The 19,422-nt window shown below is 41.4% G+C and overlaps 2 protein-coding genes across 3 annotated transcripts; one reads left to right on the top strand and one right to left on the bottom strand.

Moving 5' to 3' along the window:
• The first annotated feature begins 744 nt into the window (after positions 1 to 744).
• Positions 745 to 14,565, top strand: inavaa (innate immunity activator a). Of its 2 annotated transcripts, none has more exons than XM_086069960.1 (10): positions 745 to 901; positions 6,987 to 7,067; positions 7,276 to 7,409; positions 8,713 to 8,835; positions 10,124 to 10,358; positions 10,444 to 10,497; positions 11,464 to 11,629; positions 11,734 to 11,880; positions 12,964 to 13,591; positions 13,787 to 14,565. In XM_086069960.1, the coding sequence occupies exons 2-10, from the start codon at positions 7,004 to 7,006 to the stop codon at positions 13,877 to 13,879; spliced, it is 1,644 nt and encodes a 547-aa protein (XP_085926086.1). In that variant the 5' UTR covers positions 745 to 901; positions 6,987 to 7,003; the 3' UTR covers positions 13,880 to 14,565. The 2 variants fall into 2 exon arrangements, with proteins under 2 accessions (XP_085926086.1, XP_085926085.1); XM_086069959.1 differs by having other exon boundaries at positions 11,731 to 11,880.
• LOC147178220 (uncharacterized) lies at positions 14,451 to 18,168 on the bottom strand. The gene is made up of 2 exons (XM_086069962.1): positions 17,647 to 18,168; positions 14,451 to 15,083 (listed from the first exon to the last, which is right to left on the bottom strand). The coding sequence occupies exons 1-2, from the start codon at positions 18,163 to 18,165 to the stop codon at positions 14,742 to 14,744; spliced, it is 861 nt and encodes a 286-aa protein (XP_085926088.1). The 5' UTR covers positions 18,166 to 18,168; the 3' UTR covers positions 14,451 to 14,741.
• Positions 18,169 to 19,422: the final 1,254 nt, after the last annotated feature.

The raw sequence follows: 19,422 nt of genomic DNA, 5'->3' as shown, positions 1-19,422 counted from the left end.
GAATACCCAAGGGTCCGGTTAATGCACTGGAGACATTTTGGCTAAATAAGGGCAAACGCCACTGACTTATATTGGTCCATTTGAGATGTACGTATGTTTAAGTTGTTGTTGTTTTTAAAACACAAGCTAATAATGACCATGTTAATAAAGGTTGATATTCTAAATAAATGTTTTAAGATTTAAAATCTACCAGATTTTGTCTGTCTACAGTTTTACGTCTATACGCTGAAATTAAATATATATTTTTACAGTGTTTGATGGATTTTGTAAACTACGTACTTGTAAATCTACTTTATCAATTCTTATTCAAATGAAATATTGAAAAATAGAATTGTAATTCTTAATCTATTTTGCTCCAGATGAATGGACATTAAAGTGTATTACAATATTAGTGTCGCCCCCCCACCCCCCAAAAAAAAAACAATCGTATAAGAGGCAACGTTTACAACTAAGTAAATTTACATAAATAGGAAAACGCAAGCAAAGATCAAATAAGCTTGCCAGCCAAGCGTCACCACGAGTCGCGTGCTGAGTCAAAAGGCTAAAGCGTGTCTGAAATCAGCAGAGTCAGACCGAACCATTCAAACAGGCCAAAGAGGGGTCAAGGCACTAGCAATACAACAATTCCTGTACCGTTATTTTGTAAACACGAAAGGAAGTACGTTGTTTGTAGACTATACTTTTTCAATAATGTACAAGATTGGCTAAATAGCATAGTCACTTCAAAATAAACGGGTTAGTTTGATCAAGCCAAAGCGCTCCTCCCCCTTCAAACGGAAATTTCGAGCAGACTGGAAGAGAGATCCTAAGCGGCTCTGCTCTCACATTTAACCGCAACCCTTATGGAGAAAGTCTCGCAGCTAATCCACCAGCAATGAGCGCGTAAAGACCAACGCAAACTGTAAGTAAACTTTGGATCTGGTAGTGGTAGAACATCAGCATTCGTACAAGTAGTCTAGTGAAGTAAATGCATGTACATGCTATATTGTGTCACTGGAAAAGACAACAGAATATAATATTACACATGTTCAATGATACTTTCAATGTTAGAAAATAGTTTTAAACATACAGTATGTAAATATGGAAATACAATACAGAATAAATAATTTATATCTGCTCAATGGTTAAAGTATTGATATGTGATGATAGTTCTTAACATCCATTAGAGACATCATAAACATCTCCAGTGGACTATGATGCTTTGTATCCTGAATAGAGACTTTCCACCAATAGTACTTTGTTGTTTCTCTTTATACAGCCTTGGAATTGTCATGTTAATAATGATTTAAAAGACACAAACCAAATTCAAGACCTGCCATTCACAAATGTGACCTCTCAGACTCAAAGTGGGCTGATGTATATTGTAAATAGAGTCTTTTGCCATATAAACGCCACTGTGACACTTGTTTGTGCCCACTGCAACAGAATCAACGTCACAGTCCACATGTTGACATACTTGCGGTGTTAAAGACAACACGTCCCTTCAGTGCCCTCCCACCCCTTATCCCCCAATTAGATTTCACCCCTGGTCAAAAGCTGCATCTACATCCTGTTGGTCAGTTCTGAAAGGATGACTCAATGGGATGAGGTGTCACCATCCACTGCCTGAGGAGAACAATGGGGCATCTCTTCCCTGTGGCCTGTTCTGCTCAGCATATGGACTGCACTCAGCTCAGGTGGTGCTGATTATCCTTTGCATTGTCTCTGCTGGTGCATGACCAGGACGAGGCCATGAATGCTGGCTAGAATAGTTTCATGTTGAAGCCACACAGTCTCCGAGGTGTGAATTTCTTCAGCTTGATATTTGGCAATGCAACTAATGCAATGAATGTAGCCTTTGAACACACGCGCACACAACTCAAATTTGTTTCAGCTTTCTTCCACATTGTGTGAACACAAGGAAAGTTGTAACCAAACACTCCATTTCTCTTGTCTGTCGCTCCCCCACGTTGATGCTCGGTTTGACTTCGGACTTAGGCATGCTGAAAAGTCATTTGGTTTTCTTCCATCGCATCAGCATTCCGTGGAGAGTTTTAATTGCTGGTTTCCAGCAGGCCTCGGCTTGATTTCAGGCATCCCTCACCGTTTCCTTTCGGTGAGCTGAGGCCAGTCTAAGTTGGTAATTCCAGGGCCGACCGCAGTGGTATCGAGCGCAGCGGTGGCGGCATTCCAGGCGATCGCAGTTCCCAAGACTCATGGGAAAGGGTGTGTGTGTGTGTGTGGGGGGGAGGGGGGGGGGGGTCTGGGAGACAGTGAATCCCCGTTTATAATCTCACCATAAACACTCCCTTCCGTGTATGTAACTTTTCACGGTCGGGTGGGCTGCGAGGATGGGTGTGACGGTCATCACTATCAGTCATGTCATTTGCAATCTCATATGTACTTTTTTTTTTTACTTCAAATGCGTTTTTTGAAAGCAAAGTACCAAACTGCACAGACGACATTGAATGTTTCATTACAAAACTTTAAAAGCTCAATGACATGTTAGGTTTGTGAATTAAAATTGGTCTTTAAAAAAAAAATGCCCACACAGTATAAACCTTACAATCAGAAGCAATTAGCTAGCCTTGTTAGCTTAGCTGGAAAAGCATGCTAGCACCACATATAGTACTGTAACTAAGCTTCATGTTTGCATTTAACTTTAGTTAATTAACATCAGTATGTTATAGATAAGACAAATATATTGTTTAATTTGGAACAAAGTTCATTGCTGGAGATATGTTCCAGACGCACCTATGATAAATGAAAATTGGACAGTTCTTTAAATAAGATGCAAAATGTGCTTGTATCAAACTATTTAGTTATCAATACTAGTTGTTTTTGGGGGTAAAATTAACAAATAAAACAAAGGGGAATTAAACAATGTACAGTAGCAAATTAGCAGTAATTACAGTAAAACCTTCAAATAACTTCTACATTAAAATACGGAGCAGTAACACATACTGTACAAACAGGATGCGACAATACTGTACTCAGGGCATACAGTGTGACAAAATACTGTCTATAGTAGATAGAATAATTATTGTATTGTTGCTTTTTTTTTTAATGAGACTGAATGTTAAATGACAGCTGTAAACATAGCAAAATCTATGTCCGTGCAAACATCTACTGTGACCTTCTGGGTGTGGCTTAGGAATGGTTGATGGATAGAAGTTTCCTCTGACCCACACAGCCAAGAAAGGATACGGAGAGGCGGCAGGAACACAAATAGGCGAAAGCCCCTTTCTCACTACCCGTCATATTGTAATATCACTTTTTCTAGGGTCGCTTGGGCGGGGTGAACAGAGGTGAATAGCAAAAAGCCAGGAAAGGGGCTGTGAATTATTTTCAACACATATTTCTTACACTTTGAAAGCAATTGTTGGTATTAGTGGTATAGTTATGTGTAATCAGGCAAGCAAATTATCCGCTGAGTTGCGTGTGAAAAACCGTGAAATGTATGCCCTCTTGAGTCTGTACTGACAGAAGCTGTCTAAAAGTAGCTATTGCCTCAACAGCACAATAAAATGTAGCAACATCTCAGCTCCCAAAAAGTAAGTCAACCCCCCACCCTCCACCACTCCACAAAATCCACCCACTCATTCCAAACATAACCACAGAAAGAGTTATGGGGTGCAAGCGGGCAAGTCCCACATTACTTTGCCTCCCGAGCTGGATTCCCGCCTGTGTTGTCAGCACATATCGCACCCTCAGCAGGATATTGAAGCCGCTGGATGGACACAAGGCCTTTTGTTGTACTGTTGTTTTACAGAGTCAGGCTGCCTGCGCCTCATTGTGTGACCGGCAGCTACTCATTTCACATGAGTTGCCGTGTTGAATAGCTGGGACCTGTATATGGAATACATCATCATATCCTAATACATATACTGTGTGTCTTCCTGATCCCGTCAGAAAAAGGGCCCAGATAGCCATCTCCAAACACAGAGGAAGCAAATGCCTCTGTTCGCATCTCTGCGGTTTACTTCCTGTTTTGCTGTCATGATACTATCACAAGGAGGAGGCGAGCAAAGCACATCCTCTAATCATGTTAGTTCCTGTAATGCCAACCCTTGTGATCAGGCTGTTCCGAAGGCAAACTAGCAAGCATGTGAGATGCCGAATAAATGAATTGACCTCAAATAGAGAGGGATAAAGGCGGTCTCTTTTGTGAGGCTATTTTTGCCGCAGTTTTCGTCCATGTTGTGTTTTGCATAGCAGCCTGAAGCGCAGTCACTTTTTCTTGTAAAATGTCAATCAATCAAAGCCGAGAATGTTTCACTTATTTAGGGATGCACGATAATATCGGTGGCCGATAATTATCGGTAGTTATCGGCCAATTCGACGTCACACAGATAAACCAGATAATAAAGAAATCCGCCAATAATAATAGACATTCCATGTTGGTCTATCTCTAGTGGTTGTCGCTCAAGTTGTGCCCTACTTCGCCTATTTTAATGTTGCATATTTGTGACGTCATAATGCGCGCAACTTTGTGTTGACAGAAGATGCATCATGGCGACAAGGCAGTCGCCAGTGTGGGCTTTCTTTACTGTGTCTCTCCAAAATGTTACCCTCGCAGTTTTTGATTGCATTTTTAAAACATGACTGTTTTGTTTTTGCAAACTCAAAATGAGTTACCGGTTGTCACCTTGACAAGCAGCACATACACACAGGGGAAGAAAAAAGGGGCAGGGCTCATAGGGAAGAGGCAGGAGGCCTGACCGCAAATAATTATCTGCTGACTTATCGGTAAATTAAATTTTAAAAATCAATTCAAAATGTCTAATATAGTCGTTTAGGATTTAGGAACACAACTTTAAGTGCAGTATGAGGCAGAAACTAAAAAGATACACCTTTATTTATCCCACAGTGGAGAAATTCACAGCGTTACCAGCAGCAATACACATTGTCACACATCATATATAAATAATATGTATCACAAATTATGTGCTCATCCAATGCGGCAAGTCAGTATATATGTGAGCAAATCAGTTTTGTTGAGTAACTTTTATGCTACATATATATTGTACTGTACGTTGATGCACCTCATGATCTCATTTGAAACACAAACTCCGACTAGGAAACTCGTCCAAAGGAGCCCCAGTGGGAAGGAGGCATTCTAGACAGATGGGTGACGCTAAATTGCTAATTCCATCAAATATGGGCGGAGCATGGCATCAGTTTGATCCTTTCGAGGATTCAAGGGCCCATTCAGTGCCTCTTGTAGTTCTAATTGTCATCATTTTCCTCTCTTTGCTGTTGTTATCTCATCAACGCGGCGTCTTGTTTGTTGTCAGAGGTTTGTTCGGATTGGGGTCACAAAATAAGAAGAGAGCGGGCCATAAACGTGACTAGCGCTCGCCTCTTTGTGAGCGTGTCACAGCAGTCCTCATTGTGACGTGGTGCAGCATGGACTAGCCCAGCATTGAGACATTCTTCCACTTCAAAGCCCCCCAGAGGGTTTGGTGGACACTGGTTGAATAGGCAGCAGAGGGAGGGGTGTGCAGGAACAACAGGTGCAGAGCATGAGACAAGGTGCGGTGGGGGGAAGGAGGTGGGGGTCATTTGTGCAGCCATCTGCTTTCTTTTTCGGGCTCTGAAACTTTTGAAACAGCGCCTCATGGCGACACGCTCCTTTGGTCAGCCGTGTGCCGTCGCCATGACAGCGCAATGGGGATTAACCCAGCACATGTGCCAAGTCACCCCGTAGGGGTGTGCTTCTTTTGTGATTGAGCGTGGGAGGGAGAAAAAACGGTGCAGGGGGCTGCCTGCCTTGTTGTGTGAAAAGACACTCTTTACTCACTTTTGTTACGTAAAACAGAAGGCCAGCATGAATGAAGATGTGAGGAAGAAAGAACTGGCTAGATTTCAATTTCATGTTGGAAGGTCTAAACTAGTTTCATTGGTGGGAGTCAATTATAATACCTTTTGCCATTTTTCCTGACCCTCATGGCAACAAGTGCTATAGAAATGATTGAATGGAGTTTGTATTGGAATTTTCATGAAATGGCTGCTTCAAGTCAAGCATATCTGAAAATCACCGTCGGATTCACGACACGTACATGTAAGTCTTTTATCTTTGCACATTTGGCAAATTTGTTCGTATGCACGTTTGTGAATAAGCTCGTCCCGAGTCCAGAACCTGGCTGTGCTGATTGATCTGATTTGACTTTTAGCAGTCATATTGTATCAAATCGACCACTAGCTGAAAACATATCCAGACTGAAGGACTACCTGCTCTAAGCAGACCAGGAGAAGCTTATCCATGCTTTTATCGCCAGCAGACTGGTTTATTGTAACAAACGGTCTACTGACTGGACTCTCTCAAAAGAGCATCAAACAGCTGCAGCTTGTGTTCTGACCAAAACAAAGAGATCAGAACAGTCCTAAAGGCTTTAGACTGGCAGAACAGTCCTAAAGGCTTTAGACTGGCTCCCAGTCAGCTGTAGAATAGATTTAAAAATTCTGCTACTGGTCTATAAATCACTGAATGGGTTAGACCCTGAATACATTAAGGAAAAGCTAATTGAATATAAACACAGTAGGGTCTGATGCCAGGAGACTCTGGTCAATTAGTGGAGTTCAAAGCAAACATGGTGAATCAACATTTAGCTGTTATGCATCAGAGGTGGCAAATCCAGGTCCAGAAAGTAAAAACCTTGCCACAGTTAGGCTTTAGCCCCCAGGTGCTAGCTAGCTAGCTCCCTAGCTAGCTCCCATGGTGCTTGTTTACCTTTTAGGGAGCTAGCTAGCTAGCATCAGAGGCTAAAGCCAAACTGTGGCAGGGTTTTTACTTTCTGGACCTGGATTTGCCATTTCTAGACTGCACACAAATGGAATAAACTGCCAACAGAAGTGAAGTCAGCCCCAAGTGTAAATCCAGATTAAAAACTGACCCCCACCACCACCATAACTATGATTAAGGTATTTTAAAGCATTTTATTATAAGGTTAGAATAATGTGCTGAGCTCGATGTAAATTATATTTAACCTTTCTTTGTGTTACAGAGAGTTCCTGAGTCAAGATGACAGCTATTGAGAGCAAAGAGGAGATCAGTGACACTGACAGTGGGATCATCGTGCACTCTGGTGAGTTGCGCCGGACAGCCACTGATGGAATGACAGTGCTCAGTACTTTGGGGGGGTTAACCCGACTAATGCCAAAAATTACGCACAAGCCAAAGTGCATATTTGGGGTTAGATTATTCCTTATGGGGAATTAGTTCACAGCATCCCATAATGGACGGTGTTCAACTGTGTGACAGATGTTGATGATGTTTGTTTGTTTGCTGATCAGGTCCAGAGAGCCCCACATCGCCCATCAAGGATCCAAGTACGCACACCAGAGCCCTCAAACTCAAGCACCAATCTCTGGAGGGGCGTCTGGAGCTCTGCTTGCTGGAGCTCAGGAAGCTATGCATTCGAGAGGCCGTGAGTAATACCACTCGCACGACTGAAAGGATTTATTACATAACATATTGGAACTTTTGGTTGACAGTAGTTCACCGCGCTAATCTCTGCCCAACAGCGTGCAAGTAGCTTAACTGAAGCAGAAGCGTGAGAACGTTTTAGACGTGTGTGTGAGAGCATTTCAGGACTGTTTGAGAGTGTTGGACTTCTGTGTGGAATTCTAAGAGAACTCACGAAGGGTTAGGGTTAGACATTATATTAAAGACACACACTCAGTTTGTTTTTCCATGCACAACATTATATTTATTTATTTATTTATATTATTTATTTGTTATTTTTATTTATTATTTATTTATATGTAATAGTTAACACAATTAATCGCAAATTTTATATGTTCTAAATGTGCAATGAAATGTACAATACATTTTTCTCTCTAAGTTTTCATACTCTTGTTAACATAAAAATAGAAAAAATTAACTAATAGAAATATGGTTGCATCTTTTAGTCAGTGATACAGTAATTTCATAATAATTCATAAAATTGAGTTAAAATTAAAAAGATGAACTGTACTGTAAAAAACAAGTGTGATATTGATTTATGTTGACGCCATTTGTCTGCCACGAGATGGCATAATTGCATTTGTAAGATGTTGGTGACAGCTCAGTGCATTTTTCTTTTCATAGCTATCTAATCTTTAACATGAAGTAACTTAAAATTGTAAAATACAACTTGACCCCAGTCTCCACAAATATATGCATTATTGTTAAATTAATTACTGCTAAATTTTGACATGGACCTGTCTGTCCCCCCAGTACAGGCTTTCCAAATAAGTGGCGGTCATTAATCAGCCGTTAAAAAATAACACACTAATTTTGACACCCCTTGTTTGAATACAGTACTTAAATAATGATTTTGTCCCTTGTACATATAAACTGACTTAAGCCATGTTTTGTTCTGTATGAATGGCAACAGATGGATATGGTTTATTGTACTTTCTTCCATCTAATGGAAGCACATTTAATTGTTCTGCCTGCCACTATATATCGCTGGCATAGATAGCCAAACAAAGATACATTTGTAATTAATGAATAGTAAGTTTTGTACCAATAAAGTAAAATTGCATAATTTCCCGCGACACTCCTGATGATCTCTCTTGGCTCACTAGTATACCACAGACCGCTCGTTGGGAATTTTCAAAAATAAAATTGTTGCGTATGTTACTATGAATGTATTTGCCATTTACAGGAGTCACTTCCTATTCCCAATGCATTGTAATGATCACACTTTAGATCAAATTAAACGTATTACTATTTTTCCTGCACAGGAGCTGACTGGTAAATTGCCCTCAGACTATCCTCTCATGCCTGATGAGGACCCCCCGCAGGTCAGGAGGAGGATCGGTGCATCCTTTAAGTTAGATGAAGGTCTAATCTATCTGCAGAAAGAGGTATGGAACAATAATACATTCAGTCAAGTTCAAATGCTTTTCACTCTATCCACACACATACTCCATAAAGAGCTCAGCCGCTGGCTCGGGACAACCTGGCTAGCGAGTGGAAGTCAACCGTAAACATTTCGTGACAATAATAATGATGAATAACAATAATAATGATTAATATAACATTTGTGGAATATGAGTTATAAAGCAGCTTAGCCGTATCTCAGGGAGCGGCCATGATGCCCTTTCCTGTTGACTGACATCAATGTTGCTCAGGCAACGCCCAATCACACCTGACCTGTTTTCTGAAGCTGTGCTGTGATTGGTTGTTCCCTGAGGTTATCTGAGCAGCATTGATGTCATCTTCAGTTGACCGCAAGTGGCAAAATGGCCGCCCTCTGAGATGGATAAAAACGGCTGGATTTTGCTGCTTAACTCATATTCCACTAACGCAATAGTAACCATAATACCATATCTAAACATACAACATATTATTGTCCCCCCCAAAAAATTGTGTTGACTTCCCCTTTCTTGTCAAACTCGTTTGAATATTAGTGCAGATTGAAAAGTAAACTAGAGCAGTGCAAAAGCGACTTCCAACAACATTTAAACATCCATTACTGTTTTTATAGTGTAATTTGGACGATTAAAATTGTTATGATTGTGCTTGTCTACATTTTTTGTCGAAGAAGCTATCAGTGCCAACATAAGTGAAATTTTGTGGCCGTGTTTGGTGCAATTGATCATCAAAAGAAGTAACAGGAGCATTACCCTTCTTTAGTCTTATGACCAACTCGACAAAGTGCAATTTCTGCAGAAATTGCGTGGAAATGCTATTAGCTGAATGCTAAGATTTGAATGCATTGAAAGTAAATTGAAAGATAAATTGCTAAAGTACTCAAATGTGGTCTAACCATTGAGCTAACTTGACTTGTTTGAAATCATGGCTAATAGCTTATTTATTTTGAAAAGCGTCATCTGATGTTGAAAGGTAACATGCATTTAATCATCTCAGTGAAATTATAATCCATTTCCTGATCTGATAGTCAGTATCGAACCATCAATTGTACTAAAATATGGTCCAAGCAGGGTTTAAACCCAGGGTCTCCATGGTGGCAGGCAATTGCTCTAAGCAAGCTGACTTGACTTGTTCAAATTCATGGCTAATGGTGTACACGTATTCATTTGTATACATGCAGTTGCTATAGACATCTTCAGTTTCCAAATTCCAAAATTGTTGGGATGCACCTGTGTCCCACCATGTATCTCCTGCTACAACCGACTGTCTTGACCACAGGACTCGGAGTTGCACGGCCTAGAGACGGAGCTGGCTCTCCAGCGGCAGATTTACGAGGCGGCGCGCAAACTCTCACTGGAGGAGAAGCTCAGCAAGCCTCAGAAGAAGAGCCGCGTGCAGCAGTGCAAGCGCGAGGAGAAAAAGGTGCGAGAGCTGCAGGAGGCCGTGTTCCGGTGTAGGATCAGGAGTGAGTGCAGCTCTCCGTGCATTGGCGACACCGCCGCTAAGAGCAAAGGTGAGGAACGCTTCTGCCCCCTCACACCAAATGTGGTTCTGCAATAACTTCAACTTGTGTTGTTTCATTTGAATTCCATATGCAGATTTGAACACGTCTGATGACAGCTCACTGTCTGATGTGGTGGCCCTGGATGAAGGTAAGAGAAGACCAATTTTAATTTTAGTGACTGGATTGAGATGTCCACACTGTACACTTGACAGAGGTAGTAAATCCAGGTCCAGAAAGTAAAAACCCTGCCACAGTTTGGCTTTAGCCTCTGGTGCTAGCTCAGCTAGCTTCCTAGCTAGCTCCCATGGTGCCTGTTTACCTTTTAGGGAGCTAGCTAGCTAGCTAGCATCAGAGGCTAAAGCCAAACTGTGGCAGGGTTTTTACTTTCTGGACCTGGATTTGCCACCTCTGCGCAGAACCATATGAGATTCAAGTGAAACTGTCAAAGCATTGCTTTACCAATACAATGTGTTCTGTTAAATGTCATACAACTATAAAATGAAGTTAACCAGTCTAATATTATTCTGTTCAAAACACACCTCTGCCTTTTAATGATGAAAGTGATGATGAGGCATAATAAGGAAATCGACCATTGTTGGCGTGCCATGTAAAACTAAACTATCTTTTGGTGACAACTGACCAGTCCAATCACTGGTTAGCACAAGAAGCTAACGTAACAGTCGACGACATCACCGAGTGCTTCTTTTGGCAAACATGACAAACAAATGGACTTAAATGCACCACACAAGTCACAGGAGATCCAAATTAAAGTTATTTATTCACAAAAACCTGCTCTTTAATCCTAACGGCTGAGAGTTCTATCAAGCCCTTTGGAAAAGGAATGGAACAGGAAGTTGAACTCTATTAAAGTAAAAGTGATAACTGTCTGCACAATGCTTGGCTGCTCAGTCATCCATGTGACAACTGGCCATCATCTTCAGCTATTATGACACTGAAACACTATTTGAACACCACCACTGTCTTTTCTGTTTAAAAAGACCCTCATCCATTCTCAAAAAGGCAAAAAAATAAATTAAATAAAAAGATAAAATATACGGAAAATGTTCTTATTTATCGCACCAAATGCTGACAACTTAGTGTTGTCCATGCGCAGATGTGGACTCGCTTGGGCCCGTCTCTGCTCCAGTATCCAACCTGCAGACATCCATGATTGACTACGAGCACTCGCCGATCCAGAATTCTCCCTGGAAGGAGTCCAGTCTAGACCAGCCTTATCACAAGGCGGCAAAACCTCTGCCTGCTGGCGGCAGCAGCTCCAGGTGAGAGTTGTCAATTTTGCCCTTTCACGGAAGGGAACGCCATCGTGACCCTCCTTGTGTCAGTATTTCAAACTGTTATATGTTTTGTCATCTGCACCCAGCAGTACAGCTGGAACGCAGGTCTCGGCAGATGCCAACAGAATTCCTCTCTCACAGTTCATTAAGAACTCTGCGCTGCGGCACAATCACTCCTCGAGTGCCCCCTCCACGCCAGAGCTGCACGTGCGCCGACAATATTCCCAGTCGTTCAGGTACGCATGACAAAACATGCACGGCACAAAAACAAAAGTGCACACGACTTTATAAGGGTTATTGGTAGAAATCTTCCAAAAAGTGAAAGAGACATTTTCACAATTTAACAGTTTCCAGTAGGGCTGGACAATTAATCGAAATTTAATAGTAATTAAAATTTTGGCTTCTCATGATCATAAAAACATTTTAGTCGAAGAAAAACAATTAACGTGCCGAATGGTGCGGTGTGTGTTTGAAAGTTCCTGTGATGACAATATACCTGGAATGTAATGTGTTGCTGAGGTTATTGTTGTTTAGCCTACTGTAAAACTAAACACAACAAAAAAGTATATACATAGTATATTTAAATACAAGATATATTTTTGTTTGAGAAGCATTGCTAGCGCTAATGCTAGCAGTCACTGTAATAAACCATTGTATATTGAAATACTAAATAAAATTTGTTTTAGAAACATCGCTAGTGCTATTGCTAGCAGTTACTGTAACAAACCATTGACAGGCTAATAGAAAAACATTGCATTCCTGATATTCCTTCAAATAACGAATAATCACACACAAACGCTTTACTAACACATACTGACAAGGTAATATAACAATAGTCACACACAGGCAAATATTCTTCCTACCCTGTGAAAAAACAGATAAGCTCAATTGCAATTTTTTCTTTTATTCTTTTTCTGTGTACTCAATGAATGCACGGCACCATACTGCCCCCTAAGAGGCCAATACGCACACAGCAGGAGCAGCTGGTATTTTTTGTTTGTTTTTTATTTCTATCATTTAAATATAATTTTTAAATTTTACTTTGTTAGATTTTTTACATTTTAATTAGTTAATAATCATGTTTATTAATTGTTATTTGAATAGCAACCAAAAATAATTGTGATTATTGTTTTTTCCATAATCGCCCAGCCCTAATTTCCAGATGTCTTCTTAATTAGAGCTATGCAACGTTCTTTCCTCAAAATATGGATAGAATAATTTCGGCATACTTTACATCCACCTGTGGCACTACAGTGGACTAGTTGATCTCAGTATTTTGTGACAGAATTATAATGTATAACACTAATAACCATTTACAGATTTCCCAAGAGTAAGCCGTATGCTGACAAAGAGTGCCTAATTTCGGAGTCCCTCAGAGCGCGAACCCGCCTGCCACAGCGGCGCTGTGCCGCCGACTTCCTGGTGCTCTCCCCGGACTCCTCCCCGCTGCGGCCGTACCAGTCATGCTCGGAAGACAGCAGCTCCGAGCACTCCGCCTCCTCTTACGCACCAGGCCTGGACACGCCCACGGAGATCCCCAAGCTCTGCCCTCCACCGTACGGCTTCCATTTGGCGGCGCCCAAGAAGGTGTTGCCAGGTTGCGGGAACACGCAACCCCTCTCTCCTCAGGACTCAGGCAAGCGCTTAGTGTCCTCGCCGCCCGTGAGCCGATGCAGCCCTCAGCAAAGACCTTGGCAGGAAGACACGGCTTCTGCCAGGAAGACGCCCAAGCTCCCGCCTCCTTACACAAGGGTGGTGCGGACGCCCTCGCTGAAGGAGTACCCTAATCACACCATCCGCATCATGCCCAGAGAGGTGGTGTCGGAGGAGCTCAGGTCCTGGCACCAGCGCAATCAGAGCCACAACTCTGTGCCGGGCTGTGAAGAGCTGCAAAGTCCCCTGGGAGTCAAAAGTGCTGCTTTACTGCACATGCCTTCGTTTCCTCAGGTTGGTACACCGGTATCCAGCTGCAAGACTTGCACTTAAATGTCAATACGCAGGCGTAATGGTCATCACACACAGTAGAATGACTTTTCACTGGGCTTAATTATTTATAAATGTTTTCAAGTCATAATACTAGTGCATAATGTAATTTTATATATCGCTGGTTAAATATTCCTATTCCTTTGTGTTTTCCGGCAGGGTTCAGGTCATTTGGTTCTCCAGAGAGCTGCCGACGGGACCCCGGTCCAGTGGTTTGTGGCACAGGACCACGAGATTGTGAGCCAGGTGTAGCCCACGTTGATGGAATAGCAATAATAGTTTTAGTCTTAGTATGATCAGTGTTGCCCTTTTCTATCATTCCTATTTAAGTCTATTTATTAAGTCTTTGGACTCTTGAGATGATAATGTATACGGCAAGCGTGTACCCCCAGATGAGCATACCTTTCCCTCAGTTATAATTTAAAACTTAATATAAGGTATTTATTTACAAATGCTTTTTTAGTATTCTTCTCAGTGTTTTATGCAGAACTCATATATTTTGCACATAAAATTTCAGCCAGCAATATAATTAGTCTATTTATCAACTTATTGAAGGTTGTTACTCATAACATAGACCACTACAGGTTTGACGTAAACACATTGGTTGTGTGTAACACAATGTTAAAATTTAACACAGAGTACGTTGAATTGTTCCTCACTGATGCCTTTAACTGCGCATTGATAACTGTTCTTTCAGAATGTTATTACTAACCTGATGATTGTAAAAAAAAAATGTTTATATTCATAGTAAAGAATATACAACTTAACATTGTGGATGTTTTCTATCTCTGCATACCTTGAAAGAAACTAACAAAGCAAAGAGTTTGCATAGAAGTATTTAAAGAAGAGACAAAGTTACAGTACTGCATTGTAAAAAATAAAAAATTTAAATAATAAAAAAATAAATCAACCATTGCCATTTACTTAATGAAAGGTCTCTGACATTCTTGGGTCCAAACATACAAATTGTAAAAAAAAAAAAAAAAAAACTTTTTTTTTTTTTTTTACAATTCTTGGGTCCAAACATACAAATTGTAAAAAAAAAAAAAAAAAAAACTTCTTTTTTTTTATAACTACAGCACACATCCGCTTGTTACATTCTGCTGGAACTCAATCAAAGTGTGGTTGTGTCTGACGCAAATGAGCCACTGCGAAACCCACCACAGTTACTGCACAGTGACGGGGACCCGTTGGCTTGACATGACATGTCCTGGGAATGCAGTGCAGGGGGAGGCTGCATGACTTGTTTCAGGAGAGAAAAACTGTCCGAAATGGATGTTGTGAGCATGTTAAGAGTTTCAGTCGTTTTGGAAAAATTGTCTGCAGATCGCTTTTCAGAGGCCTCGAACAAGTCCATCATTTTTTTTTTTAAACGTCGATCCTCCTCTAATGCAAGGAGCCACTGTGTCTCCAGCTTCCTCTTCAGACCCTCGTGCCTGTGTCTCCTCAGTTTAGCCTTTTTTTGTGTGTGGGGGGGGGGGGGGGGGGGCACAATACGAAATAGTGTTAAACAATTTATATTAAACTTGTAAAACATGGCTAAAAATGTAAAACATAAAACTTTTGACATATCAATTAGAAGTTGTTAGTGGTTTTTGTACCTTATTATTCACACTTTTTTAATTTCATGGCATTTCCTTTGGTAGCATTATCATTTTGGGGAAATGTGACGTGTTTGCTTTTTTTTTTTAGTTTATATCACTACAGTACCAAGTCCTTTTTTAACGCTTGCTCAATTATTTGGGTCACTATTTTTACTTGTTTAAATAAAATTTCGAGTTAGGACACATTCACTAGCGCAAAATTTGTATGGTAGGGGAGAGTGGGGTGAGTAGTGCCAATTTTTACTTAAAGTGTCTTATACGCAAGGGGATTATAGGAATGTCTCCAAATAAAATATGTTCATATAGTTTAGGATATTGTGCATCCCTGGGAGCAATAACATTGGATCTTCAATAAACTGTTTGAGAAATATAGCTTTGGGGGAAAAAAAAAGTGGTTTTGTGGCACAACTTGCCCTCAGTGCAGGGTAGGTTGCGCCATTAGTCAGAATTCAGTGGGGTAAATTGTGCCATTGATAACTGAAGTCAAAAATTATTCTTTTAATCTTACAAACGACAATGCTATCTAAAAGGAAGACAAATTCAATACAAATTTGATTTACAGGCCTTTTCTTCTTTCATTCTTTTGATTTTCCTGTTCAGCCTTTTTTTCTTTCTCTTTCTTTGTGAGCCTTTTCCAACTCCATCTTCTCAGGTGTGTCAATCACAATTCTTGTTTTCACTTTATTAATTTATTTTTTTACAATTCTGTTCTTTCTTTTTGTGGATTTTGGCAAGAGAAAAAATTACTTCTGAAGACACATAACCCAAGTGAGCAGAACCAGATTTGTCACTTGTTGAGTGCTCGATCGGGAGGGTAAGCCTAAGCCTATTTTTCCTTTTCTTATCCTTAATATTTTTATGGCCGTCCTGCCTTTTTTATCTCCTTTCCAACCTGACGTATGTTCTTCCCCTCTTTCACTGCTCTTTCCAACTCCTCAAGAGGAGTTAAAACCTTGTCTGTCTTCCTTTTGTATCTGGTGGCATGATGAATTTTGGTCAAAAATTAAGAATGGCACATACTTTTGGTCAGACGCGTATTTAGCCCTTTTTTGGGGGTGCTGAAGCACAATAAGCACCCCCAAATTTTTAGGAGTATATAGGTATATTTTTAGTATGTATATAAACCATAGAGTTTTAAAGTAATATTTAAACAACAAAAATACAATACACCCCCATTTGATTAGAAAATGGTTTGATCCACCTAAACCCTCCGCTCCCTCTCACTCCCGCTGTTGCTACGTTGTGTACAAGCAGAGCACGCTGATTGTCCTCCGCGGTTCCTCCCTAGTGTGACTGTCTCGTAGGGGTGTTAGAAGAAATTGATTTGGCAATATATCGCGATATTACAGCGCGCAATTCTTGAATCGATATGCGGCCGAATCGATTTTTAAACATCAATTTTTTATGGGAATATTCAAAACGTCTTACTTGGGTTAGGATTCATACAATAAGCATGGAAGAACGTTATATTAATGGAACATTAAGCCTTAATATTTTATTTCAATGCTGTTCAGACATGAAACAGACTGCAACCTGTTCGGTAAATGCATGGCTCAGTTATAAGCCTGAATTTTCAGATAAATAAATACATTTTCATAGAAATCTTACAGTGTACATGTACAAGTTTACTGATTAGTATTTTCTAAATTTGAGTTTAAAAATCACAATAATAAATTTTTTGATTCGTAATGGGATTAATCGGTATCGAATCGAATTGTGACCTATGAATCGTGATACGAATCGAATCGCCAGGTACTAGGCAATTTACTGTCTAGTCGAGTGAAATTGTAAGTTCCTTACTTCCACCAGCATATGTGAAAGGTTTATTACTCTACCAAGCACCAACACAGGAACATCAACTTTTTTTGTGCTGTTGTGCGGCCATTGACACAAATTACCCCAAGCGCACAATTTTTGAGAAAAAAATGCATCCCCAGCTGTTTTGAGCCAGCATCATGCTAACCATATAGATTCACGATGTAGGTTACTAAAGCACTAAAACATGTGTGAACTGTTTTCAAAATTGTCTGTAATTGTTCAAACACAACCATAAAAAAAAACGTAATCATAGAATTTCGCTCTGGAGGGCAAAAACATGTGTTTTGAACTTATGTGCTTACCACTCAAGCGATGTGTCTCCCTCTTTTTTCTTTTTCTTTTTACCGGATAGGGAAATGGATGTCTCTTTAAATATATGTGGTCACATGACCAACTTCTTCTATGGTTTTCTAAACAACAGTGGTTTAACTACTTTCCCCTTGGCACGAATTACCCCACTCCCCCCTACTTGTACCTGTCGCATGATTCACGGCAAAATGGTTGCCGGACAAACCAAAATATCCACTTCGGTAAAGTTACTCGCTCGTATTTGTGTAAATACTTTGGCATCCCTACACACCTTTATGGTGTACATACCTCAGGCAGCTCTCGCTTTTGTTTGCCAGCGGGTGTACTGCTCTCCTGCTCGGTGTCCGATGCAAAATCACACGGCTCCGCGTTGGACGAGATCGAAGTACTGGGCGAGGGAGCAGAGTTGTCAAAGTCGTTTGTTTCAATGCCCGAAGACAACGTGGTTGTGGCGATAGAGCCAACCGCCCGCCCACCCCATATTTTTCCACACAACTCATAGTACAAACTAACGACTCTCCCAAATCCAATCCTGCGTCGGTTATCCACCGCCAATCGATATTTGCTTCTTACAGCCTTAATTTTTGTCGTTAGGACAAGCCGAGTTATCGCTCCCCTCACATGGGGAAAATCATTAGACTTCTCCGAAGGATACTGCCCCAAAAACTGTGAAAATATGTCCACATACTTGCTCTGGCAAGACTCCCAATTGGTGTTTTGTTGACTCTTATTAGTTTTGTACTCTAGAACGACGTTTAGGAGCAGTTCAGATTCTTTGTCGGTCCACACGAACGAGACAGGCGCCATTTTTTTTGCTTTGTGGAAGTGACGTCAACGGACGGAAGTTCCTTTGATTGAATCGTGTTTGGCTAGCTAACTACTGCCGCCTAGAGGCTTGGCATGCTTGTAAATGTACTTAAACGCACTTCTGCAGAGACGAATCCATATAAATGTATGGTCGCCTTATAACATCACATATGCACAGCACATTGATTTATAACTACTTTTGAAATCAGAGCTCAATAAATAGTTGTTTGTTCAACTATCCCACTGGGCCATAGACGTCTATTAGACGTCTCGTCTAAGTTTAGACCGAAATTAGCCCGTCAATAATTGGTCTATATTTTAGCCCGAAACTAGACGACACAATTAATCAAGTAAACATTAACTAATAAATTAAAATATATATATAACTGTAGGTTGTATAAAAGATGGCAAAATGTTTTGCATTACTACATTATAAACTGTAATTGATCAATGTACAGTGTAGTTCATATTTAGACTTGATTTAAGCGGGCTTGCGTGGCCAAATGAGCCGAGGAGTTATGTTGTCTGGGGCTTCATGTCCCTAGTAGGGTCACCCATGGCAAAGAGGTCCTAGGTGAGGGACCACACAAAGCATGGCTCAGAAAACCCCTATGATGAATGAAAATTTTGGATAGCGGTTTCCCTTGCCCGGACGCGGGTCACAGGGGCCCCCCTCTGGAGCCAGGCCTGGAGGCGGGGCTCGAAGGCGAGCATCTGGTGGCCTATACCCATGGGGCCCGGCCGGGCGTAGCCCGAAAAGGCAACGTGGGTCCCCCTTCCCATGGGCTCACCACCTGTGGGAGTGGCCAAAGGGGTCGGGTGCACAGTGAGCTGGGTAGCAGCCAAAGGCGGGGGCCTTGGCGGTCCAACCCTCGGCTACTGAAGCTAGCTCTGGGGACATGGAATGTCACCTCTCTGGCAGAGAAGGAGCCCGAGCTGGTGTGTGAGGCCGAGAAGTTCTGACTAGATATAGTCGGACTCGCCTCCACACACAGCTTGGGTTCTGGTACCAATCCTCTCGAGAGGGGTTGGATGCTCTTCCACTCTGGAGTTGCCCACGGTGAGAGGCGCAGAGCAGGTGTGGGCATACTTATTGCCCCCCGGCTCGACGACTATATGTTGGGGTTTACCACGGTGAACGAGAAGGTAGCCTTCTTCCGCCTTCGGGTGGGGGGGACGGGTCCTGAACCCCCCCCCCCCCCGATCAGAACCCGTGCGGTGTTTTGTTATTGGACCCTCACCTATGGTGACGAGCTG

This window comes from Leptonotus elevatus, chromosome 2 (genome assembly GCF_054856555.1).
Source record: "Leptonotus elevatus isolate MCC_2025b chromosome 2, RoL_Lele_1.0, whole genome shotgun sequence".
In the NCBI taxonomy this organism is placed as follows: domain Eukaryota; kingdom Metazoa; phylum Chordata; class Actinopteri; order Syngnathiformes; family Syngnathidae; genus Leptonotus; species Leptonotus elevatus.
The sequence above is the reverse complement of the archived record's forward strand: the minus strand, read 5'-3'. Positions and strand labels throughout refer to the sequence as shown.